The following is a 25,125-nucleotide window of genomic DNA, read 5'->3' as shown; positions in this document are numbered from 1 at the left end:
ACTAAGTTACTTGGCTCAGGGCTTGACCTTTTTTTAAACATTGTTACTTCAATCGGTTCGGTCAGGCTAGAGTTCAAATCGAAATCGATGGTCAAATCCAAGTGAACCCATAAAAACAAACCTATTAAACCCGCAAGCGAACCAAAAAAAGCCTTTGTGTTCTTGGTTCCATTTAGTTTGGACCCTTTTGAACAATCCTATCCACTTATGACCGCAATTCATATTAGTTAGGAAGTGGATCCATTTGGATTTTCAAATAAAGAATCTTAGGAATGGTATAAATAGTGAGTTTGTTTGGTATGCTGTATCGTATAAGGCCTGATAAAATTTTAATACTATACAACGTTTGGTGACACGTTGTATAACATCATTTCGTTTAAATTAATTTAAACTTATGTTTTGTGAAATATTGAATAATAATATATATTATAAAAATGAAGATGGTGTTAATGAGTGGTAAAGATGGCGGCAGCGACCAAGGTGGCTGCGATAATGGCGATGGCGGTGATGGAGGATGGTGGCTTTAAGGGTGGCAGCAGTGATGCTGAGTGGTGGTTAAGGTGGCAGCAGCAGCGGTGTTCGAAGTGATGGTGGCAGCAGCGGCGGTGTTGATTCCCCAAGTTTCATGCAAGATATGAGCGTAATAATTCTGCTTTATAAAAAAAACATTTACCTAATAATTCAACTTTTATGCAAAGGTGTCTTCATCAGTTCTTTACTTCCGTGACTACCCGTCCCTCTCAAAACGGTTAACGACGAATGTCCATTGGGCTGGCAAAGCTTCACTTAGCTTTAAACTATTTAATACTTCATGATATTTTGGTGCCCAACACAAACTAAATATATTTAAAAAACTGCATTGTTAAATACAGTTTTATATTTATTCACAAATAATACCTTTCTAAATTTTTATCCACGGTCATTCGAAGTTCAAACTAGAATTGGCGTACTCAAATTGTGAAGTTCTTTGACCTATCTTCCCTGCCAAATAGACAATTCAACTTTATGACAACATAAGTTAAAAAAACTTTTGACAACATTTCTTCAACACCATCCAATGTTGTGACTTATTCCAGACCAGAAACAGAAGGAAAAGTACATTAAATAATCAATTAGCTTTTTGAATGAATGATATATGTTACTGTTTTATTTCATTGGGATCTATTTTTTTATATCGGAAAAAAACAACAGCCATTTAGGGATCAACTTTTGCATCTCCTACTCTCCCTATCAATATGCTCAGCTAGCTCTTACTAACACATCAAATATTATCTTTTTCATTTTTTTTTTCATGTAAGTGTGAGTATAATTGATGTTTAACGGATAATGTTGAGTTCACTACTCTTTTCCACTCCACTTAAGAGAAATGAAAAATCAGTAATGTGATATGTGTTATGACAGAAAATATAGAGAGATATATGAATAAAAATGTGTGAAAATGAGATAAAAGATAAAGTAGAGTGTGAATAAATCATTACTCATGTTTAATTTAACCAATTTCTTCTGTCTTACTTCATCCATTTCTTTTGAAGTGTATGAATATCTTAACTATTGATTCGAAACCTTAAAGTAGCTAGGACATAAAAAAATGAAGGAGATAGTATTCATGAATATTGTAAAATGTGGAGGTTGTACGCAGCATCTTTAGCATCTTTCAAGTCAAAAGTGTTTGGAAATTCATGGCCTTCCTTGGCCATGATGGATTGATGGGTATATAAGAGGGCCACCACAAAATACAAAAGATCAACCAAAACTCAATCAATATCTTTCACTCACAATTTGATATCTTTCACCCACCTCAAAACTCTCTCCAAATCAATTTTCACCCAAATGAGTATCCCACACTTTCTTGTTATACCATATCCAATAATGGGACACATCAATCCCCTTATGCAGTTCTCTCAGCTTGTAGCCAAACATGGTTGCAACATCACTTTTCTTAACACAGAGTTCAGTCACAAACGAGCAACTAGCTCAGGTTCCGGGCAAGATAACCTCAAAGAATCACGGATAAAGTTTGTGACACTCCCAGATGGTTTGGACCCTGAAGATGACAGAAATGACCAGGTTAAGGTTCTTTTGTCAATCAGAAGCACCATGACTCGTATGTTTCCCAAGCTCATTGAAGATATTAATGCTTTGGATAAGGACAACAAGATCACTTGTATAATTGCTACCATGAACATGGGTTGGGCCTTGGAAGTTGGTCATAAATTGGGGATTAAAGGGGCTCTTCTTTGGCCCCCCTCTGCTACTACTTTGGCCTTTTGTGACTTCATACCAAATCTGATTGATGATGGAGTTATAGATTCAGATGGTAAGAATACTATTTAATTAGTTATTTGCTGATCATTCTTACACTTTAGATTTTCATTAATGTAGTTAATTCAATTCAATCTCATCCTAAAAATTGGATCAGAACTTGAATCAATCTTTTTTGCTTGGAGGTGTAAGTCGAAAACAAACAGAACTTAAATTTGAGTATAATTGCATCAAGCAAAACTGAACCTCTAATGATTATTTTCATCATAGATCATCATGGCAAACTACTCCAGGAAACAGGTCATCCTCATATACAACCGTATAGATAAAATACAAAGAACAAGAGATATGCATTCCAAGCTAGGGATCTGCTTTATCAGCCACCTGTTCATCACTAGAATCATATTCTTCTTCTTCACTCTTCTCCTCATCGCCAGATTGTTCACCACTTGCTCTATCACGCATCAATAGCTTCTCCATTCAAATGTTCTGATGAAAGAAGTTGTGGCAGAAACACTTCAAATACATTAACAAGATCAAATATGGAGCCCAGGTTTGATTGATTAAATTCAGAAAAACTGATCCTGACATTTCATCTCTGGCTTAAAACAAACAGATTTAGAAAATTTTAAATAAAAAAAACCCAAATCCTCTCTCATCAAAAATATTAATCTCCCTTCATCTTCAACAAGTAAAAGCTTGAAGCTTTTTGACCCATCAAACTGAGCAAACCCATCATTGCCCCTCCCTTTCTCCAGATCTGCAGAAGCAAGGGCAGCGGAGAGGCCAAACACTAGATCTGCAGGTATGGCTGCGGTCCTTGACGCCTCCACCACCAGATCTTGGTCTCACCGCAACACAACCGCTGAGAAGGAGAACCACCGGGCGCCGCTCCTCGCTGTTTCTCGTGCCACCGCGACAATAACCTTGTGCGACCAGCGCCGCAACTTCTGAACCCACCCCACTCCACCTCCACGCAGATCTGAAACTAGAAGTGGAGGAGAGAGATGGAAGGCGTCGGGGAGAGGAAAACGGTGTTGAGGTCGCCGGCAGTGGATGTGACTCATCTCCATGGCGAGAGGTGCTAAGGTGGCTGCGCGGCTAGAGAGAGGGTTAGAGTGGTGGCCGGCGGCTATGGATGGAAGGCACCTAAACTATCATCTGGTGTGTTAGGGTTTTTGAGAAAGGATGAAGATGAAGGTGAGATTGAGAACATAAAAAGGATTAGGGCTAAATTTTGAAATTAATTAAAAGATAAATGTTTAATTAAGAAAATATGTATTTTGATTTTTTTTTTAAAAACTTTCTATTGCAGGTCAAAAGGTACATGTGTAACCTTACACAAGTTTTTACTTGTCCAACTTTTTTCCACAACTTTCTATTGAGACAAGTTTTTACTTGTCTCAATGTTAGCTTATAATTAGGGACGGAGGGAGTATAATAGAAGGAAACACTACTATATTTTTTTTATTTTGATATTCAGTTCAGAACTCATGTTGGAAACTATTTTTTTTTTCATGAGTAATATTTTGTTTTCATCGGAAAATTTTCATTAGTAATTATGAAATATCACAATAATTTCATTTTGTTTACTATTTTAATTTGTTTACACAGAAAAAATGAAACAAAATAAAACGCTCTGTTCTGTTTTTGTACAAATAGACTGCATATTAGTTATTTACTACACATAATAAAATATAACCATAGGTGAATCAGTTTCAAAAACCATAGGTGAATCATATATTAAGTAGTAGCATTTAATTACTAACATCTTAAAAATCTTTTCTTCATCTACTAACAACTGATTCCAAAGTTTAAACAAATTATGAAGAGAAATTTCTACTGCGGTCTAAATTGACTATGAGAATAAAGAAATTGATTTATAGGAGGTTTTTGTTAATCCATATGTGGAAGAGCTCTTGTCAATTGTCATCTATAACTTCATCACCGCACCCATACCTTTACCTTGTTCTCTTAGTTAATTAAGATGACAAATACACACAAATTAAATAAGCACTTCTTTTTTATTTCCTTTTGCCATTACAGGACTGCCACTCAAAAAACAAGAAATTCAACTTTCTCCAAACATGCCTCCAGTGGACTCAGATAACCTACCATGGGGTACCCTGGGCAAGGTCTTCGTTGCCCAGATAGTTCAAGAGATGCAAACTTTCAAGTTAGCAGAATGGTGGCTTTGCAACACCACTTATGATTTTGAGCCTGCTGCATTTTCCTTATCACAAAGGTACCTACCAATTGGTCCTTTGGTAGAAAATTACAGCTACAAAACTTCATTCTGGGAAGAAGATGTTGCTTGTCTAGAATGGTTGGATCAACAACCACCTCAATCTGTTCTATATGTTTCCTTTGGTAGTATGGCAACCTTGGAGCAGAGCCAATTCAATGAACTAGCTCTTGCCCTTGATCTCCTTGATAAACCTTTTCTATGGGTTGTGCGTCCAGATAACAATAACAAGGTGATTAATGCATACCCTGATGAATTCCATGGAAGTAAAGGTAAAGTTGTCAAATGGGCACCTCAGAAGAAGATATTGAATCACCCAGCTATAGCTTGCTTCATTAGTCACTGTGGTTGGAACTCTACAATAGAAGGTGTACATGCTAGTGTGCCTTTCCTGTGTTGGCCATTTTCCACTGATCAATTTCTTAACAAGTCATTTATTTGTGATGTGTGGAAGATTGGACTTGGATTAGACAAAGATGAAAATGGAATAATACCAAAGGGAGAGATAAGGACGAAGGTGGAGCAAGTGATTGTTAATGAAGACTTGAAAGCAAGGTCTCTGAAACTGAAGGAAATAACCATAAATAACTTAGCAGAAGGTGGTCAGTCATCAAACAATCTCAAGAAGTTTATCAACTGGACGAAGCATTAATGCTTTGGGATAATGTAAAATAAACAATATATTTAGTAATGTGAGTCCAACTAAAAGTAAAGTAAGATCCAAACCATTAGAGCGAAATTTTCATTTGGACCTAATGAGTGTCTTAAATCCTTTGTAACAGTACGAATACAAAAAAGGTGAATTAAGTCACAAAATAAGACCCCCTTATTAGAGTAAATTCAAATTAAACACAACGGTTAGAAAAACAAAACATGACCTACTCACATCTTCTATATCTAAATCTTGTTGCAGGGTTTTAAATTGCGGTTGCGGTGACGGATGCGGTTGCGGCCGCCGCAGTTGCGAACATTGCAATCACTGCGATGCATGTTGCGTTCTATTGCGGCGTGAATTTATTTTATCTTCGCACAATATGTAGAAAAACACCATAATTATTATCATTATTTGTTTTATTATTATATTTTACAAATTATTATTTAATTTGAATTACATCATTCTAATTAACATTTTAAATTAGATTTAACAATAGAAGCCCCTAAAAAAAACAATATAAGAGTATCGTTACCGTAAAAAAAACAATAGAAGAGTCAAGAGTGTAGAGTATAGACACAAGAAGGAAGAGAGGGAAGATAAACAATAGAAAAGAAACAGAACTAGAGAGAATACAGGGGAAGAGAAAAAATAGGAACCGACTCAAGATACAGTGAAGAGAAGAAAGACATCGCAACATAGGATAAGTTTGCTTTCCTTGCACTACCCTGATGCCTCTAAACCCAGCAAAAACAGATCCGCTCCAACCCCACCAGACCCACCTACGCAATCCTCTGTTCTTTCTCTTTACCTCCCCCAATTTTCCCATAAACGCAATCCTCTTCACCGGTATTTGCTCTCCTCTTCACTATTGCTTACAACGGCCACCACATTCCAGCCACCAGAAATGTTGTTATGAACTCCAAAAATGTCGTTCCAACCACCAGAAATGTCGATCTAACGAACTGATATGTCGATGCGGTTCTGTTGCGGGGTAAAGCAATTATGTTGCGGTTGTTGCAAGAGAAATTAAATCTCACCGCAATTGCGGCCTGATGCGGTTGCGGTGCGCTTCGCAACGGCAATATTGTGGCGACAACATGTGTTGCGGTCCGCAATTTAGAACCCTGGCTTGTTGCTCACCTTCTATCTTAATCAACCGAAGACTTGATTTTCTTCGCTTGTATCATATGACCCCACTTATGACCGCAATTCCTATTAGTAAGGAAATTGATCGATTTGGATTTCTAAATTAAAAAATCTTAGAAATCCTATAAATATTAAAGATATATAATATTTATTTGTTTTGTCTTTTGTTCGTCGTGACGTCAACTCTATGACCGACTATCTAGTCAAACTTTCCTTTACTTGTGGTTTTGATGTTTGAATGGAGGAGACTCTTGAGGGGTCCTTCGGCTATTTCACAATGATGTAATGACCTCTATGCCCACATATTCTAATTAGTATTATTGGTGTTTGTTTCAAAAAAACTTTGACCTTTGTTTTTGCTCGGTTTTCATGGAGACAGATTGTTTCCAGCTCTTTGAGATGTGGAGGCAAGCTGGACGAGGGAGATCATATTTGGCTTCCATGGTTCAAGAGGCCCGTGCTTTATCTTGTTTTTTTCTCTTTTCGATTTATCATTTGTTCATAGTGATAATGATGTCGCAGACTATTTAGTTTGTAATACTTTTTTTTTTTCAATGTGTTTGGGTGAAGGATGTTCCATCGAACCTTGGCCTTGTGTCGTTTGTAAACGTTGATTTGGTGCCATGTGTGCCTTGGTTTAATAATTATTAACAGCATTTCCCCTCCCCCAGCCCCCAAAAACAGAAAACTTTATGTTAAGCTGTCTGCATTAGAGCATCTCCAATGCATAGTTGCTAGTTGGGTTGTTTAAAAATTATTCTGGTGGATCCAAACTGGCACATAGGATTTAAGCAACCCAAGCAGAATTTGCTCCAACCACGGTTGCTTATTTTACTTTTGGTTTGGTCTCACTATACGTCTTATATTTATATTATTTCAAGGTAATGACACTATACAAGTACATGAATGAAAGAGAAAATATGATTTTTTAGTCAAAAAGTAAGGAGAGGGAAAATAAGCACCCGTTTATTAAATAAGCAACCGTTGCTTAAATTTAAGCAACCCAACTGCCACGTCATGTTGCTCTAGTAGTGCTCCAAAATATACAACGTTGCTTAAGTTGTCAACTGGATTTAAGCAACCCATTAAAGATGGTGTTAGTTCTTTACTTCCGTGACAACCCGTCCCTCTCAAAACGGTTAACGAGTATTGTCCATTGGGCTGGCAAAGCTTCACTTATCTTTAAACTATTTGATTCTTCATGATTTTTTCGTGCCCAACACAAACTAAATATATTTAAAAAACTGCATTGTTAAATACAGTTTTATATATATTCACAAATAATATCTTTCTAAAATTTTATCCACGGTCATTCAGAGTTCAAACTTCAAACTAGTCTTTGCGTACTCAAATTGTGAAGCTGTAATCCTGACTTCCGTGCCAAATAGACAATTCAACTTTATGTCAACATTTCTTAAACACAATACAATGTTTTGACTTGTTCCAATCTTCCATACCAGAAACAGAAGGAAAAGTACAGCATTAAATAATCAATTAGCTTTTTTTTTTTTGCTTCATCGGAAAATAGACAGAAACAACAACTAAGGGACTGAAACTGGAATCACTAAGGATTCCCTAAGGATAATAGTTTCCAAGTCAGGGAAGGGTTTATCCAACGTGATGAACCTCTGCTCCTCCTCACTAGATGCGTGGCGAGCCATACAATCTGCTGCTGTATTACACTCTCTTGGAATTTTCTCCACCTTAACCTCCCAAGCCCGAGCTATCAATCTCGCCACCTCCTCAGCCAGTGGCAAAACTACAAAGTTGCTGGCATCCTGGATGAGGCTAAGCACGTTAGCACAATCCGTCTCGCAGAGGATCTTTCTGTAGCCCAAATTCCAAGCTAATTCCAAGCCCATTCGCATGGCTAGAAGCTCAGCATGAATTGCAGAACCTCCTGCCCCTGACCATAAGAAACCTGTCAGCCAACCACCATTCTCATCCCTGATCAAACCGCCGGCACCCATGCGAACCTTCTCTTCCAAGAAGCTTCCATCCACGTTCACTTTGAGCCACCCACTCTCTGGAGGTCGCCATCTGATACACAATAAACCCTCAAACCCCCCCGGTGTCCAGTCCTGAGAAGTCTGAAAAATCTCATCATGAGCGTGACAAAGACGCCACTAAGCCTCATGCAGCGTCCACGGTTTCTCTTCCAGGCACATGTTATTCCGCCATCGCCAGACACTCCAAAGACCTGCGAGGAACGCTATGGCATGTCTGCTCCGGGCCAAGGACGAAATCCACACCTCCACCTCCATGCTAGCAAAAGATCTCCAAGCCATCGCCCCTAACCGCAACCAAAGCTCCCGCGAATGAGGACAGTCCCGCAGGCAATGGAGCAATGTTTCCTCAGGAGCTGAGCACCGGGAGCAAGCTGGGGATTGGGCTATGTGGCAGCGATACCTGTTCTCATTTGTTTGGATTGCATTATTTAAGATCAACCACACAAACAGACGTAACTTCTCTGGAACCTTAAGCTTCCACACCCACTGCCAGCGTTTACCACCGTGGTTATCGTGAACGAGCCCGTTTAGCCACCTGTGGCCCTCCCGAGCAGAGTAGCACCCCGTAGGGCTAGGATCCCAAATCCACGCATCAACCTGATTGGGTGCCCGAGACGGATGCACTTGTGAAAAAAGCTCCCTAATCTCATTTGGCAAGACTGTATACAATCGGTCTAAATTCCAGCTATCATGCTCGATTACATCGGTCAACTTCATTTCAGTGTCAGCTATGTTCACAAAAGGGATGAGATTTGCAATCCTACCTTTCCCACTCCAGTTTCCATACCAGATAGACGTCTGACCATTCCCCACTCTAAACCTGAATCCCGGTTTCAAAATCTCCTTAGCCTTGAGCATACCTTTCCAAACTGGTGAAGCTGTCTGACGGGTAGTCGCTTGAAGTACATTGAACCCTGGTGTTCCGGTTAAATATTTTTGTTGCATCACACGCACCCATAATTTACCTGGTTTATGAATCATACCCCAAATATTTTTCCCCAGCAGCGCCGTATTCGTTGCTACCATGTCACGGATCCCCAATCCACCATATTCCTTGTCTTGGGTTAGCCCGTTCCAGCTTACTCTATGCCAGCCTCGCTGGTTGCTTCCCTTTGCCCAAATAAAGCTTCTCATAGTTTGATTCATTTTAGCTAGCAAACCCCTTGGAAGCCAATATACTTGCATAACATAAGTCGGAATTGCCGCCATCACCGACTTGACTAGGCACACCCTCCCCGCCATATTTAGCATGCTAGTTTTCCAGGAAGCCAATTTCTTTTGAATGTTATCCAACAAGAAATTAAAAGCTCCTCCTCTCATACTTCCCCCACGTAGTGGGAACCCCAGATACTTCCCCAAATCCCTGACAAACGGAATTGGAGCAATGCTCGAAATTTCATCACGAACTTCTGATCTAACTCCCTTCGAAGTTATAGATTTTGACTTTTGCATGTTAACCTTCAGCCCTAAACTATCACAAAATGTCCTCAAGGCCAGAGCTACCAGATTGACTTGAGGAATGGTGGCTTGACAGAAAAGGAGCACGTCATCTGCAAAGAAAAGATGAGAGATGGGCGGGCCGTTTGGCGACACTCTCACTGGTCTCCAATCTCCACAGTCTACTAACTTCTGAATATGAACAGAAAGTCGTTCCATGCAAAGCACAAAAAGGTAAGGAGACAACGGATCCCCTTGTCTCAAACCACGACATGGTTTAAAGGGGGGCAATCGGGTTCCATTCCACAAAATAGAGATCTCAGAGGACGTGACACAAGACATGATGAGCTCAACCAAGCTACCTGGGAAGCCAAACAAAACGAGAGTCTCCCTTAAAAAGCTCCAAGATACACTGCCATATGCCTTTTCCAAGTCTATCTTAAAAGCTAAAGTCCCCTGACGAGCTGAAGAGACATGCATATGATGAATCACCTCCTGCGCCACTAAAGCATTATCCATGGTGCCCCTTCCTGGAAGAAAACTGCTTTGCATAGGGCCAATGAGATTATCAAGGAAAGGTCTAATGCGATGGACCAACACCTTGGTGATTAGTTTATATGTCACGTTACACAAACTAATAGGCCTAAATTCCTTGACCGTTGCTGGGTGATCCACCTTGGGAATTAACACAAGGAGAATCTCCATCAATTTCCTGTCCACATGTCCGGTAGCAAAAGCCTCTCTAACCACTTTCCACAAGGAATCACCCACCTTCTCCCAGTATTTCTTGTAGAAAAAAGGCTGGAATCCATCCGGGCCCGGGGCTGTACACGATTTCATACTCATAAGAGCTTGTCTAACCTCTTCTTTTCCCACTTCATGTATCAACATTTCTCGGGCAGCAACGGACAACGAGGGGAAGGCTTCATGAGAAAGGTTTGCACCCGTAAGATTATCATCCGCTGCAAAAAGATTGCGGAAATAGTTGTTCACCTCCATCTTTAGAATCTCTATATTATCACACCACGTGCCATCATTCAACCGAAGTCGTTGTATGTAGTTTTTCTGCGAATAACACATTGGGTATGAAAATATGTTGTATTACGGTCTCCAAAACGAACTCTATTGTCCCGGGCTTTTTGGTACCATAACAGTTCTTCTTGTTTCAGAATGTTGCAGTATTCACGTTGTAATTCCGCTTCAAATTGAACCAAAGATGACGTTATCTGATGATCCAATTCCCGCTGCACCCCTCTCAACCGGGCTTCAACTCTTCGTTTCCTACGGTGTATATTACCGAAGACATTCTTGTTGAAATCCTGGGCATCCACTCGCACTCTGTCCAGCTTAATGGAGATATTCTCCTCACTTGACCTCCACGCATTATCTACTAGGGAAGCGAACTGAGGGTGATCTGCCCATGCGACCAAAAAACGAAAGGGTTTCTGGTGCGGGGCTTGCAGAGTGTACCCACATTTGACTAACAGAGGGCAATGATCGGAATGCACTCTATTAAGCGTCTCCACAGAGGCATTAGGGAATTCTAGCCGCCAGTCCACATCCCCCACTGCTCTATCAAGCCGCTTAGACAGAATAATAATGATATATATATATATATATATATATGTTTTGTTTTCATTCGCATCTCATTTTTGTTTTACACCAGAAAAATAAATTACAATAATTCAATGATCAATCCCTTAATTTCCCATTCTCTAACTCATATGTCGACAGTTCTTACCACTTGAGATAATAACATTTGAGGACATTTACATATTATTTTATCTTATATCTCATTTTCACTCACTTATTTTTTATATTTCTCTTCAATTTTTATCACATTATATATTATATTTTTCATTTATGTTTCTACATCTCACGTGAGTGTAATTGAAATGTTAACCGATATCTATTCTATTTTACTCCATCCATTTCTTTTGAAGTGTATGAATTATCTTAACTATTGATTTCGAAACCTGAAAATAGCACAATAAAAAATAGAGTTTAATGGATATGCACTGACAGTGTAAAATAGTTTTACACAGACATCCAATTGAATTCCGCCAAATCAGAAAATATCTTATTCTTTTAATTAAAATTAAAGTCAAATGTAATTATCTTTCCTATGTGGCATGCTTTGATTGGATGACTGTGTAAAACTTTTTTACACTGTCACTGCATATCCATTAAACTCTAAAAAATAAAGGAGATAGTATCATGAATATTGTAATGTGGTACGTCACTCTGTTCGTATGGACCATGCTGCACATGTACAATTAAAATCAAAACTCAAAAGTGTTTTGAAAATTCTTGGCCTTCCTTGCCCATGATGGGTATATAAGAGGACAACCACAAAATACAAAAGATCAACTTGATATCTTTCACCCACCTCAAAACTCTCTCCAAATCAATTTTCACCCAAATGGGTATCCCACACTTTCTTGTTATACCATATCCAGTTATGGGACACATTAATCCCCTTATGCAGTTCTCTCAGCTTGTTGCCAAACATGGTTGCAACATCACTTTTCTTAACACAGAGTTCAGTCACAAACGAGCAACTAGCTCAGGTTCTGGGCAAGACAACCTCAAAGAATCACGGATAAAGTTCGTGACACTCCCAGATGGTTTGGACCCTGAAGATGACAGAAATGACCAGGTTAAGGTTCTTTTCTCAATCAAAAGCACCATGACTCCTATGTTTCCCAAGCTCATTGAAGATATCAATGCTTTGGATAAGGACAACAAGATCACTTGTATTGTTGTTACCATGAACATGGGTTGGGCCTTGGAAGTTGGACATAAATTGGGGATTAAAGGGGCTCTTCTTTGGCCACCCTCTGCTACTTCTTTGGCCTTTTGTGATAAAATACCAAATCTGCTTGATGATGGAGTTATAGATTCAGATGGTAAGAATACTATTTAGTTATTTGCTGATCATATTGTTACACTTTAGATTTTCATTAATGTAGTTAATTCAATTCAATCTATAAAAATAATCAATTATCTTAAGCCCATGTTTGGTTCAAAGGAGGGGAAGGGAGGGGAGGGATTTTAATGGAGGGGAGGGGAGGGGAGGGGAGGGGAGAGATTTTAATACTTATTATGTTTGGTTCATAGGAGGGGAGGAAAGGGAAAAAACTTATTTTTATTTGGTTCATGAGATGAAGAAAGAGATTTTATAATTAAAATTACTTTTATATCATTATATATTTACTTTACTTGAATTTAACAACACAATATAACATCTTCTTCATCAACAATTATTCTGCATATTAAGCCTTCACCACAACCTCACAACCTCACAAACCAGAATTTTCGAGGCCTTGCACAGTGACAAAAAAGAGAAGGCAAATGCACCATTAAATTCACAAATTCATTACTACAAAGTGATCAAAACTTCCCCTGCTCAGAATAAATGAATTGAAATTGTTGTAAACAGCAGAACAAAAAAGTCATGATTCATGATTAATAATTTGAATACAAATCCTTGAGCTTTGTCGTTGCTCCATTTTCATCAGATACAGTCATGTAAGAAGCAATTAATTCATCATCAACACACACAATTTCTAGAACTCACATGAATGAGTGGATACAAAGTATTTAGTAAACCAGACGTACGTGCCTAATAAACTGAATTTGAACCTTGTACGCAACTGAAACAAGAGAAAGCGTACTAGTATTGAAAAATAGGGATTACAATTTGAGAAAGGAAGTGAGATAGTGGTGTGTGGAGTGAATATTCAATTTTAAAAATCCCTCCCCTCCCTCCGTTCTCCTCCAACCAAACAATGCATAAAAGTTTAAGTTATTGGGTATGTCTCACATAAATGGTTTTTTTTTATATTATTTCTTTAACATTCTCCTTATGTAAGAGCCATTTGTCCTTTTTTTTTATAGGAAAATTGAGGTGGTAAAGATTGAACTCTGAACCGTTTGGTCGTAGAGGCTCTTATCTATATCAAATTAATAATTATCACAAAAGATTAAGATGTTAGATAAGGTTCATATGAATGGTTTATATTATTTCTCTAACACAAGCACATTCTAAGAATTAGATTATATCGAATCTGATGAGCACCCGTAACTAATTAGGGCAATGAACTCATAAGAAGCTTAACATGTTTGGGGTGGGGGACAAAATGAGAAACGAAAACAGCGTATGTTGAAGGATTATGTCCAACTTTTTGCCAGATGTCTAATAACTTTACTAATTAAAGTAGAAGGAAACTTTACTATATTTATGATTTTGATAGTTCACCACTCATGTTGGAAACTATTTATCCTTTTTTATTTTCATTAGTAATTAGTATAAAATATCAAATTAACTTTTTATTTATTTATTTTAATTTGTCTACACAGAAATAATGAAACAAAATAAAATGCTCTGTTTTATTTTATACAAATAAACTGCATATTAGTCACTTTATTACACATATAAAATATAAGCATAGGTGAATCACATTAAGTAGGAACATTTAATGGGGTTGTCTAAATGACACATGTGAAAGTTTGAATTAAATAATCCATATTATTTTAATAGGCAAATGTTAGTTGTTAGCAATGTTAGTAAATTAGTCATCTTTAGTGTTCGAACCTGGACGGCTGGACTCTTCACCCTTCATCTCACCCAACCAAATAATTCATCATTCAATCACATTGAATATAAGTGAGTTATAATTTCTATATTCTATTTATTAATTTATTTATAAAAAATCATATTAGTCAATTGAGTTGTGAGTTAGTAACTTACATGAGTTATTTAGATAACCCCGATCCTTTTTACAAATACACACAAATTAAATAAGCACTTCTTTTTTATTTCCTTTAATTTTGCCATTACAGGACTGCCACTCAAAAAACAAGAAATTCAGCTTTCTCCAAACATGCCTCCAATGGACTCAGATAACCTACCATGGGTTACCCTGGGCAAGGTCTTCTTTGCCCACATAGTTCAAGAGATGCAAACTTTCAAGTTAGCAGAATGGTGGCTTTGCAACACCACTCATGATCTTGAGCCTGCTGCATTCTCATTGTCACAAAGGTACCTACCAATTGGTCCATTGATGGAAAATTACAGCAACAAAACTTCATTCTGGGAAGAAGATGTTGCTTGTCTAGAATGGTTGGATCAACAACCACCTCAATCTGTTATATATGTTTCCTTTGGTAGTTTGGCAACCTTGGAACAGAGCCAATTCAATGAACTAGCTCTTGCACTTGATCTCCTTGATAAACCTTTTCTATGGGTTGTGCGTCCAGATAACAATAACAAGGTGAACAATGCATACCCTGATGAATTCCATAGAAGTAAAGGTAAAATTGTCAAATGGGCACCTCAGAAGAAGATATTGAATCACCCTGCTATAGCTTGTTTCATTAGTCACTGTGGTTGGAACTCTACAATAGAAGGTGTACATGCTGGTGTGCCTTTCCTGTGTTGGCCATTTTTCACTGATCAATTTCTTAACAAGTCATATATTTGTGATGTGTGGAAGATTGGGCTTGGATTAGAAAAGGGTGAAAATGGAATAATACCAAAGGGAGAGATAAGGAAGAAGGTGGAGCAAGTGATTATTGATGAAGACATGAAAGCAAGGTCTTTGAAACTGAAGGAAATGACCATAAATAACTTAGCAGAAGGTGGCCAGTCATCAAACAATCTCAAGAAGTTTATCAGCTGGACAGAGCATTAATGCTTTGGGGCTAATGAACCTGGATGTAAAATTAAAGAACACTTATTGGAGTTTATTTAGTACTTTTTCTAATAGATAAACACGAATAATCTCCAATAAATTCATATCCAAACGGGCTCAATATATTTTTACGAGTCACGTGTGTGTTCCTAATTGTTATGTTGAGGTTGCAAATGTCATCATCATTCAGGTAGGAGTTAGTTTTTTTAGAGGGTGGGGGTGGGATATTTCCTCCCAACATTGTTTTAAGATTATTTCTAAAATAGCTTGGCATGATATAAAGCAAATGGATATTCTGCATATCCATTATTGATATTATAGCTAGAAAATTCAGGCAATATTCCAGGTGAAGGTTTGTAGCAAATTTCTTGTTAAATTCAGGCAATATTCCAGGCAATAGAGGTACTGATATTTGAGACTAACATCCAAATCTAATTCACAAGCTTTCTTTGCAACAAGACCAGGCCCAAGCATTACACTTGGGTTTAATGTAGGCTTAAATAAGTTTTTGGTCCCTAACCTTTACCAAATGCTTGGTTTTCGTCCCTCGCCGGAGTAAATGTGGGTTTTAGTCCCTAACCTTTGTCAAAATGTTTGGTTATCATCCCTCCGGAGCTCTGGGTCAACGCCGGAGCTCCGGTAGCCCATGTGGCATTGCCACATCAGATTAATGAACATGATGTGGAAATTTTTTTATTTCCAACGAAAAAAATTAATTTAACAAATTTTTTATAAACCCTTCTTCATCACCATCTTCAACATTTCCATCATCATCTTCAACAAAAAAAAAACCCCAACCCAGAACCATCTTCAACATATTCCTCACCATCTTAACATTTTCATCACCACCTTCAACAAAAAAAAATTCCATTCAACATTTTAATTTCCTCGTTCCAGATGATATTAACATGACCACATCCTATTAAATAAACATGACCACATCCTATTAAACCTGCCAAAATCTGACCTCACGAAACAACAACCAGAGGGAGAAATTCATAAACCAGATTCAAGATGTACCAAACTCGACAAGAGCATCCAAAAAAGGAGCACTCTACCACATCAAAAGGCACATGAAGTATTCCCATCACACAATCAGAAATCATTCGAGACCCTCCAAAAGCACTACTCCCAACAGAGAATCGAAAATTTGCAAAGCAATAATCCAGAATTATAGACACTGCAGACAAAGAATTGGGTTTCCAAGCCACTCTGCCACAGATCTGGAACACCACAGATCTGATAAAGACAAAATAAGGCCAGATTTGGAAACCTGAGAAGGAGGCGAGTGCAGCGGTGCAAGTGGTGGCCAGAAAGGCTTCCAGACATGCCTCCGAGCGCGACGGAGGTGATCCTGATTTGGGGATTTAGACTGTGGAGTTGCAACCCAACCAGATCTACAACGTGAAGATGATGGTGGTTCGATGATGACTCGATGACGGGTGCAATGATGGCGAGGAGCGGTGATGGTCGATGGCTGCACTGTTTGGAGGTAACGGCGGTGTGGTGGTGGTGGCTTTGGTAGAACAAGGGTTGGGGAATGAGAAATTAGGTTTAGGGCTCAGGTAGTCAAAGGGGATTAGGAATTAAATTAGATTTCTTTTTTATTTTAAATTAATAAGTTTTTTTAACTTAAAAAAAAAATTCCACATCATGTTCATTAATCTCATGTGGCAATGCCACATGGGCCACCGGAGCTCCGGCGTTGACCCAGAGCTCCGGAGGGATGATAACCAAACATTTTGGCAAAGTTTAGGGACTAAAACCCACCTTTGCTCCGGCGAGGGACGAAAACCAAGCATTTAGTAAAGGTTAGGGACAAAAACTTATTTAAGAGTATTTATTCAACTTGTAATGGCTGCAATGACAATACTTCCATGCTTAATCTCAGCAAGATGTCCTTGGAAAGAAAACTTTTCCACTTTATCCACTTTTCCACTTTATCCCTACTTTTGCTATCCCAAATCCCTGCTAAAAATTCAATAATAATATGAACAATTGTGTGAAAAATCGGTTAAAAAGAAAACAAAAGATGGACAAATTGAACTCTCTCACTCATGGCACTGATCCTGCAACCTTCTCCAGTTGAACATAGGCATCATAGAATCATTATGTTAAATTCAGTTTAAAGAGGTTATACTATATTTGCTCCAACAAGATATGAACACCTCTGTAATCACTTCCACTAACCAAAGTGGCTGCAGGTAAAAGATAGCATGCTCCAGTCCCCAGATGAGATGTTAGTCATAAAAAATCAAAATTCACTTTTCATTCCTCAAGTGGTATCACAAACAAACAACAATCCATTCATAAAAACATACAATTGGGTCAGCTACTAACAGAATTTTTTTTCCCAGAATTGATTCTGACATTAGAATCAATTGCAGAAGAGTTTTCAAACAAGCACTTGATCGAGAAAAGCTATAAACAATATTGATCTACAAGAATCTCATCATATATGATCCAATATCCATTTAAATCAAAACAAAACGATCACAATTTCCAGCACTAAAGCAACAAGGGGTATTAAGAAACATTTACAGCAAGTCAGCCACAGCTAGCAGAAGAAACAGTCAATTAAAAATGAAACACTAACCTAGCTAGCAGAAGCAATTGAGCAAAAGAATTCAAAAGAAGCAATTGAGCGAAACATTTGGAATCAAGAAAGATTGGAGATTCGAATTTTTTATATGAGAATAATTTTCAGCTGTGGAAAAACTAATTCCACGAAAATATATTTATTTCTAGGCTTAATTCCACTTTGGGCCCCTGATGTATCAGAAATGAGCGATCGGGGCCCCCCGTGTTTAAACGTAGCGGTCGGACACCCCAACGTTTCAAAAACGTGCGATCCAGCCCCTTCTGTTAAGCTCCGTTAGTTGACCAAACGGAGGCCCTTTCATTAATTGACGTGGAATTTTTTTTTTAGTTTAACATTAAATTTTTGACCCAGGATTTTCCCACTCAATTCACAAACCCAATTCCCCCACCCTGGAAATCTCTGGCACCTTCCTGACTAGTGGATGGCTCAGTGCAAGGTATTCCTGCAGAACCGCAACCAATTTCATTTTGAACGTCATTTTCTCTGCATGCTTTGACATGTTTCCCTCCAATATTATCAAAATCAGCATCAGTACCATCAAGATTAACTCCCGAACTATCATTAACACAGCCAAAAACCTTGTCACTTCCTCCAAACACAAAACTAGCTTTACTATTTACAAATGAATTCATTGAATCTCTCGTGATATCAACACCCTCAGAATGGTTCATGTTCAATTTCTTCATCTCATTTGTTAACTTATCTGCAGGAATGTCATCACTATAAAGAGCAGAAATAGCAGAAATGCTTTCAAATGCACTCTTACACTTATCATCATCACACTGATCAGCATCTTTACCACAATTAGGATTTGTTTCCAATGTTTTACCCTAATTTCACCCTAATTTAGCAAGAGAAAGAGAAGAGGAGAAGAGGGCGAGTCGCCGGAAATCGCCTCCGGCGGCGGCGCACGGCGGTTCACGGCGGAGGTCGTCGGAATCGGAAATTTCTTTGTGGGTTTTGTTGCGGACGAGGAGATGAGCACAGCGGTGGTGTTGGTTTGTCGAGATCGTGAGCGGTTCACCGTAGATCGGACTTTGAAGGCGGCGATCCTAGGTTTTCATGGTGGTGATGGCTTCCACGTGGTGGCCATGGTGGCTGCCCTTTAGGTTCGCGCGAGGATGATGAGGAGGTGATGGTGTGACCGGCGGTGGCTCTCATGGAAGAAGAAGAAGGAGGAGGCGCAGTGATGGTGGTGTGGCCAGCGGCGGTGGCTCTCAAGGAAGAAGAAGAAGAAGAAGGAGGCGCAGTGATGGTGGTGTGGCCAGCGGCGAGCTCGCGTGAGGAAGCTCGTGGTGGTGGTGGCTTGGCCGAAGAGCGGCGGCGGCGACCATGAAGAAGAAGATGATGTTGTGTGGTTTTAGGGTTTTCAGAGAAAAATGAAGAAGAAAGTGAAGAGATGTCGAGATTGAGAGAGAATTTGGGGGGGGGGGGGATTTTTGGGTAAAAAAAAATATTAAAATGAAAAAGAAAATCCACGTCATTAGTTCCGTTAGTCAAACTAACGACACTTAACAGAAGGGTTTGAAACGCACGTTTTTGAAACGTTGGGGTGCCTGACCGCTACGTTTAAACACGGGGGGCCTCGATCGCTCATTTTTGAAAGATCAGGGGCCCAAAGTGGAATTAAGCCTTATTTCTAACTTAAGTATGATCATTTTCTGCATCCACATAAGAAACTCTATTTAATATCTTCCTCATGCTTGGGATTTATCAAAACAATAATTAACTAATGATCGACTTGACGATTCCTATAGAAAAAAAGATGGCTAGCTATACTACTCTATATATAAAAACAAAGGCTCGTGAAGTCGTGCATACGCAAAATGATAACTACATGATATATTTAATTGTATAAGAAATAGCCAGCATCATATATATATATTGGAAAATGTCTCATATAGGATTGGGCATATATGAATAATCAAAAGGTCCATTTGCATTTGTATCTCGCGGTAAATTATGAACTAGCTATTATCAACCTATCGTCATTCGGTCATTATCTTTATAAATTGATTGGTAACCAAACACGGACGGTTTATTCTTAACTCAAGTATAACTCTTATCTTGTGAAAAAACAAAATAAAACCTAAATAGACTTGGCTACTCCCCTAGCACTATGTGGTTTGGTCCCTTTCACAGTAATAATATTATTCTTTTCATAGTGACGAAAAGAGGTTCTTGATCTTGGTTTTGTGCTAAATTTGGTGGGCATATGTCTTGCATTATAAAAGAGCTCGATAAATAGAGCACAATTACAATATCAATCATATCACACACTTAGTTTTGTGTCAATTTTTTACTACCATAAATTAATTTTTTTTCATATATGAGGTTAAAAATCACCAAAAGTGTGTTAGAACATTTTTTTTTGAACGTGTGTTAGAACTTAATTAGATGTGATTAATATTATAGCCGTGATCTACATATATATCCTTTTATAATTTTTTATAAAATTGGTGTGTGAGTTTAGTCTTTTTTTTTGAACGTGGCAAATTTGATTTTGAGTTATGTATATTGTTTATTTCTTGGTTGTAAAAGAATTGAATACCCTTTTAGCCTCTGTCATTAAACTTTGCTGATAAAAACAAAAACTCTACTCATACATACATGCGTTCAACTTCATTTATATCCCTATCATTTAATTTGTTTTCATGATTGATTTTTTCTTGCATGATTACTAGAAATCACCCCGTACCTACCTACGTTTGGGTTGACCCTCAACAAAAATACAAAAATAGAAAAAAAAAACTGTACGACACAGTTACCACCTTATATATAGCCCAAGTCATTTTCTTTATTTATATTTATTTGAAATAAACTAAGTAGTAGTTAGTTTATGTGATACATATTTGATTCAATTACTTTTAAATAAAGTTTTTGGTTCGAGCATTCTCTTCGGAAAAACTTTCATCGTAAGAGCTAATCATACCACAATGTAGAGTTCTCAGCTCGAAGAAGATCGTCTCCGATGATATATGTCTTCAAAAAAATATGAAATAAAAGCAATAAACCCATTCACTCCACTTATTTATATGTTTACAAGCCTCTTCTTTTACCTGACTTGTTCTGATCTCCTATTCACATAAAATACTAATACTAATAATATACAATATGAACTTGCACAAGCTTCATTATATATATACATATATATATATATATATATATATTGAAAATCACAAGCTTCATTATACATAATTAGACATTCATAGTTTTTTCATCCCCTCTGCCAGATTCCCTAGTGTTTACAGACTCAAAGGACATGGGAATCCCTCATTTTCTTGCAATACCATTCCCAATCCTAGGACACATGAATCCCCTTCTTCAATTCTCCCAAGTTTTGGCCAAATATGGCTGCAAAATCACTTTCTTGTGCTCTGATGAGAACTACAATAGGCTGATGAAAACTGCAAGTTTTGGGAATGAATCACAGATAAACTTGGTATCTCTCCCTGACGGTGTAGACCCTGAAGATGACAGGAAAGACCAGGCCAAAGTGATTTTGACCACAAGAACCGCCATGCTTGCCAAGCTTCCCAAGCTCATAGATGAGATAAATGCTCTGGATAGTGACAAGAAGGTTTCTTGTATGATTGTTACTAAAAATATGGGATGGGCCTTGGATGTGGGCCTCAAGATGGGAATCAAAGGGGCTCTATTCTGGCCTTCTTCAGCAACTTCATTGGCCTCCTTCAACTGCATGCAAAGGCTTATTGATGAAGGAATTATAGATTCTCAAAGTGGTAACAAATATTTACTCTACTAGCTATTTTATAATATCCCTGAACAACATGCATATTTTTGGTTTGATACAAATATAATTCTTATTCGAGACAAAAACATTCACATGCTAGTTGGGTTAACTCTCACGGTGAGAGTTTTTTCCGTACATAAGTTTTAACCTGAGACTTTGTATAAAAGAAATACAGATATATATATCCTTTCTTTAACATGCATTTGTGTTTTGCGCAGTTTAATATGGTGTTTCTTAATAATTTATCTACGATTTTATTGCATGTGTAGAAAATTTTCTACCATTAATTGTTAAGCTAAAATTAATTATGGGGAAAAATTTATGTAAATAGCTTCTGTATCTCTGAATTGCTTTTAAGAAAAAATAAGTTGATTAAAAAATGTTATTTACTTATCATATTACTTCTTAGATAACTTTTAGGAGTATTTGTTATATCTAATAATCCTTCATACACGATCTCATGTTCTCAATTAATAAATTAGTGCAACACTTGCATAATTGGTAGTATTGGTACCTCTTAATTGATTTGGTACTATTTTAGGACTCCCAACTAGGAAACATGAAATTCAGCTTTCCTCAAATTTGCCTATGATGGAAGCAGCTACCATGCCATGGTACTGCTTGGACAATCCCTTTTTCTTCCTTAATATGATGCAAGAGATGCAAAACTTGAATTTGGGAGAGTGGTGGCTTTGCAACACTACATTTGATCTTGAGGCAGGAGCACTTTCCTTATCACCAAAGCTTCTACCAATTGGGCCATTAATGGCTAGTGAGCACAACACAAGTTCCTTGTGGCAAGAAGACAGAACATGTCTACAATGGTTAGATCAACAACAACCTCAATCAGTCATATATGTTTCATTTGGTAGCATGGTTTCAACAAAACCAAACCAATTTAAGGAACTAGCTCTTGGACTTGATCTCCTTAACATGCCTTTTCTCTGGGTTGTGCGTAAAGACAACGGTATTGAGGAAAACAATGAATACCCAGATGAATTCAGGGGAATTCAGGGGAAAATTTTTAGTTGGGCACCACAAAAGAAGATTTTGAGCCACCCTGCAATAGCATGTTTCATTAGTCATTGTGGTTGGAATTCTACCATAGAAGGTGTGTATAATGGGGTGCCTTTCCTGTGTTGGCCTTTCTGCAGTGATCAACTCATGAACATGACATATCTTTGTGATGTGTGGAAAGTTGGGCTAGGATTTGAAAAGGATGAAAATGGAGTAATTTCAAGAGAAGAGATAAAGAAAAAGGTGGAGCAGCTGCTTCAAGATGAAGAAATAAAGGTAAGATCCTTGAAACTAATGGAAAAGGTCATCAAGAACAAAGAAGGTGATAAAAATCTTAAAAAGTTTATCAAGTGGGCCAAAGAATAAGAAAGTTCTTCTTGTGAGTTTTAAATTGCGGTTGCATTACCGCTGCATTATTATAAAACTACAGACAAATGTTGGTTGATGTAATCGGAATTGCGGTATATTGTAGGGACACTAAATTCCGTGACATTGTGGCGGCTATTGCATTGAAATTTAAACCTCGTTCTTGTTTTTACTTCAATAAAATACTGAAATTGTGCACGCTGCAAGGAAGTTTCACAACTAGCTAGATTTTTTTATAAACTAAATTGATATGGAAGAGAGAAAATAAGAGAAAACATGGAAAGATGGGTTATGTTAACAAATTTACATATTATGTTGCAAAATTTACCTTGAGTTTCTTACTTTCTAGTGTGGCACACCAAAAAGCTTATTTAATGTTTAAACTTATTCAATCCATGTTTTTTTTTTATTGAAAGCAATGTGAAAAAATATTAATTAAATGGATAACTAACTCGAGAACATCATCTCAGGTACTAGAGACAATGAAATTATTGTTCAATAATTTATAATTCTTGTTCCGTGTGAAGTTCAATAATGAAATTGCGAGTTCTACAAAATCTAGGTAAGTGACAAAAACCATATAAAATCATGGGCGCAAGGTGTGGATGAAAGTTGGGAAGCTTAAACGGGTGTAAGTTGCTGATAAGACAGAAAAACTCGTGGCTTTGAGTAACTGTGTAACCTCGTGAGGGCAATTTTGATTGGATAATGCTCACGGAAATAAAGTCTAGGCAACTATGTCGGTAAGTGTATATGACTCTCTCTAGCTAGCTAGCTATATGACTCAGTTTATGTTACATTAAGAATTACATGTGTAATGTGTTTGTAAGAATGATTTAGGGTTTCCTAGTTGCCCTTGTTTTCTCTAATTTAAGCGAGGTGGACATTTGCTTGATTTAGGGCGCAAAACTTAAGGGTCTTGTTCTTTCCTTCCATAATTGAGAGATCTTTACACTACAAGAAAATCTTTCATTAGTGTTGGCTATATGCAGACTCTAACAGGCCAAAAGCTGGCGTAACAATAATTTTAATGTCGACGCGGCATTGAGGCAAACGTTAATTAAAAGAGTCAAAGCCAACTTGTTGAGTCGACCTCGAAGCCGATTCTAAAACTTAGAGTCAATGCGCGCACCGACGCTACCGTGTCGAAGTTAGCGGTCTTCATATAAATCGACTTTGAACTTCGTGCGTTTGCGACGCTATTAAGAAAATAAATGCAAAAAAATTGACCACCGATAATAATGTAAAACTCATAAATTCACAAATTTAAGAAAAGGATCTACATCGATTAAAATGAGGAAAATACTCTCAAAATAATCTGATTTGTGTTTCATGCTAATGTATTTAAGACTATTTTAATAATAATTTCCCAATCTATACATCTACAACATTTTGTTAAGTTATTCAATTCGGGGTACATTACATGCTGAAATTATTTTTTATTATTATATTAATTCATTCATATATTTAGTTATTTACAATAGGTATTCATTATCAAAATAAAATACCATTCTTATACATGAATACCAACATTAGCATACAATACATCCAAAAATGAGATTCTAGAATTTCTATATAATGTTTCTCACTTTTGCATACATGAAAATATTTCTAGAATTTTTATATAGTGATTTTCACTTTTGCATATAACCTGTCAAAAACTGTAAATGAGCAAGACACATTGCTAACCGGTTTTATTATTTTTCACAAGCTTTAGACTATCTCTTGTCATAAATTGTGTGTTATTCTGTGGGAACTGGGAACATCCTTTTGCGTATTGAGCGGGTGCATTTTCCTTTGAGAGCATTTTGTTGTTGTAAAAGGTCAAGGTGCTTGGTACTTTGGCAAACCAATACATAACATAAGCACATCTAAAGAAAATAAATCTCAAAAAATTATCATTCAGAAATTTTTCAACAAAATAAAACCACAACTA

The 25,125-nt window shown here is 37.5% G+C and overlaps 3 protein-coding genes and 1 long non-coding RNA gene across 4 annotated transcripts; 3 read left to right on the top strand and 1 right to left on the bottom strand.

Annotated features, from left to right (window-relative positions):
- Positions 1 to 1,659: 1,659 nt before the first annotated feature.
- Positions 1,660 to 5,384, top strand: LOC130728602 (UDP-glycosyltransferase 83A1-like). The gene is made up of 2 exons (XM_057580113.1): positions 1,660 to 2,317; positions 4,309 to 5,384. Exons 1-2 carry the CDS (start codon positions 1,831 to 1,833, stop codon positions 5,157 to 5,159), a joined length of 1,338 nt encoding a protein of 445 aa, XP_057436096.1. The 5' UTR covers positions 1,660 to 1,830; the 3' UTR covers positions 5,160 to 5,384.
- A 6,719-nt stretch (positions 5,385 to 12,103) lies between these two features.
- On the top strand, positions 12,104 to 15,609 carry LOC130728600 (UDP-glycosyltransferase 83A1-like). The gene is made up of 2 exons (XM_057580112.1): positions 12,104 to 12,663; positions 14,600 to 15,609. Exons 1-2 carry the CDS (start codon positions 12,177 to 12,179, stop codon positions 15,448 to 15,450), a joined length of 1,338 nt encoding a protein of 445 aa, XP_057436095.1. The 5' UTR covers positions 12,104 to 12,176; the 3' UTR covers positions 15,451 to 15,609.
- A 228-nt stretch (positions 15,610 to 15,837) lies between these two features.
- Positions 15,838 to 19,743, bottom strand: LOC130728601 (uncharacterized). Its single transcript, XR_009015716.1, has 2 exons — positions 18,047 to 19,743; positions 15,838 to 17,418 (listed from the first exon to the last, which is right to left on the bottom strand). It is a non-coding gene; the product is annotated as an uncharacterized LOC130728601 (long non-coding RNA).
- A 1,444-nt stretch (positions 19,744 to 21,187) lies between these two features.
- LOC130728599 (UDP-glycosyltransferase 83A1-like) lies at positions 21,188 to 23,387 on the top strand. The gene is made up of 2 exons (XM_057580111.1): positions 21,188 to 21,795; positions 22,348 to 23,387. The coding sequence occupies exons 1-2, from the start codon at positions 21,315 to 21,317 to the stop codon at positions 23,187 to 23,189; spliced, it is 1,323 nt and encodes a 440-aa protein (XP_057436094.1). The 5' UTR covers positions 21,188 to 21,314; the 3' UTR covers positions 23,190 to 23,387.
- Positions 23,388 to 25,125: the final 1,738 nt, after the last annotated feature.

Source organism: Lotus japonicus, chromosome 1 (genome assembly GCF_012489685.1).
Source record: "Lotus japonicus ecotype B-129 chromosome 1, LjGifu_v1.2".
In the NCBI taxonomy this organism is placed as follows: Eukaryota; Viridiplantae; Streptophyta; class Magnoliopsida; order Fabales; family Fabaceae; genus Lotus; species Lotus japonicus.
The sequence above is the reverse complement of the archived record's forward strand: the minus strand, read 5'-3'. Positions and strand labels throughout refer to the sequence as shown.

Coding starts and splice junctions, on each gene's coding strand:
- LOC130728602 (XM_057580113.1), top strand. CDS start 1,831: ATGAGTATCCCACACTTTCTTGTTATACCATATCCAATAATGGGACAC. Junction 2,318..4,308: donor TGGAGTTATAGATTCAGATG/GTAAGAATACTA, acceptor TTGCCATTACAG/GACTGCCACTCAAAAAACAA.
- LOC130728600 (XM_057580112.1), top strand. CDS start 12,177: ATGGGTATCCCACACTTTCTTGTTATACCATATCCAGTTATGGGACAC. Junction 12,664..14,599: donor TGGAGTTATAGATTCAGATG/GTAAGAATACTA, acceptor TTGCCATTACAG/GACTGCCACTCAAAAAACAA.
- LOC130728599 (XM_057580111.1), top strand. CDS start 21,315: ATGGGAATCCCTCATTTTCTTGCAATACCATTCCCAATCCTAGGACAC. Junction 21,796..22,347: donor AATTATAGATTCTCAAAGTG/GTAACAAATATT, acceptor GTACTATTTTAG/GACTCCCAACTAGGAAACAT.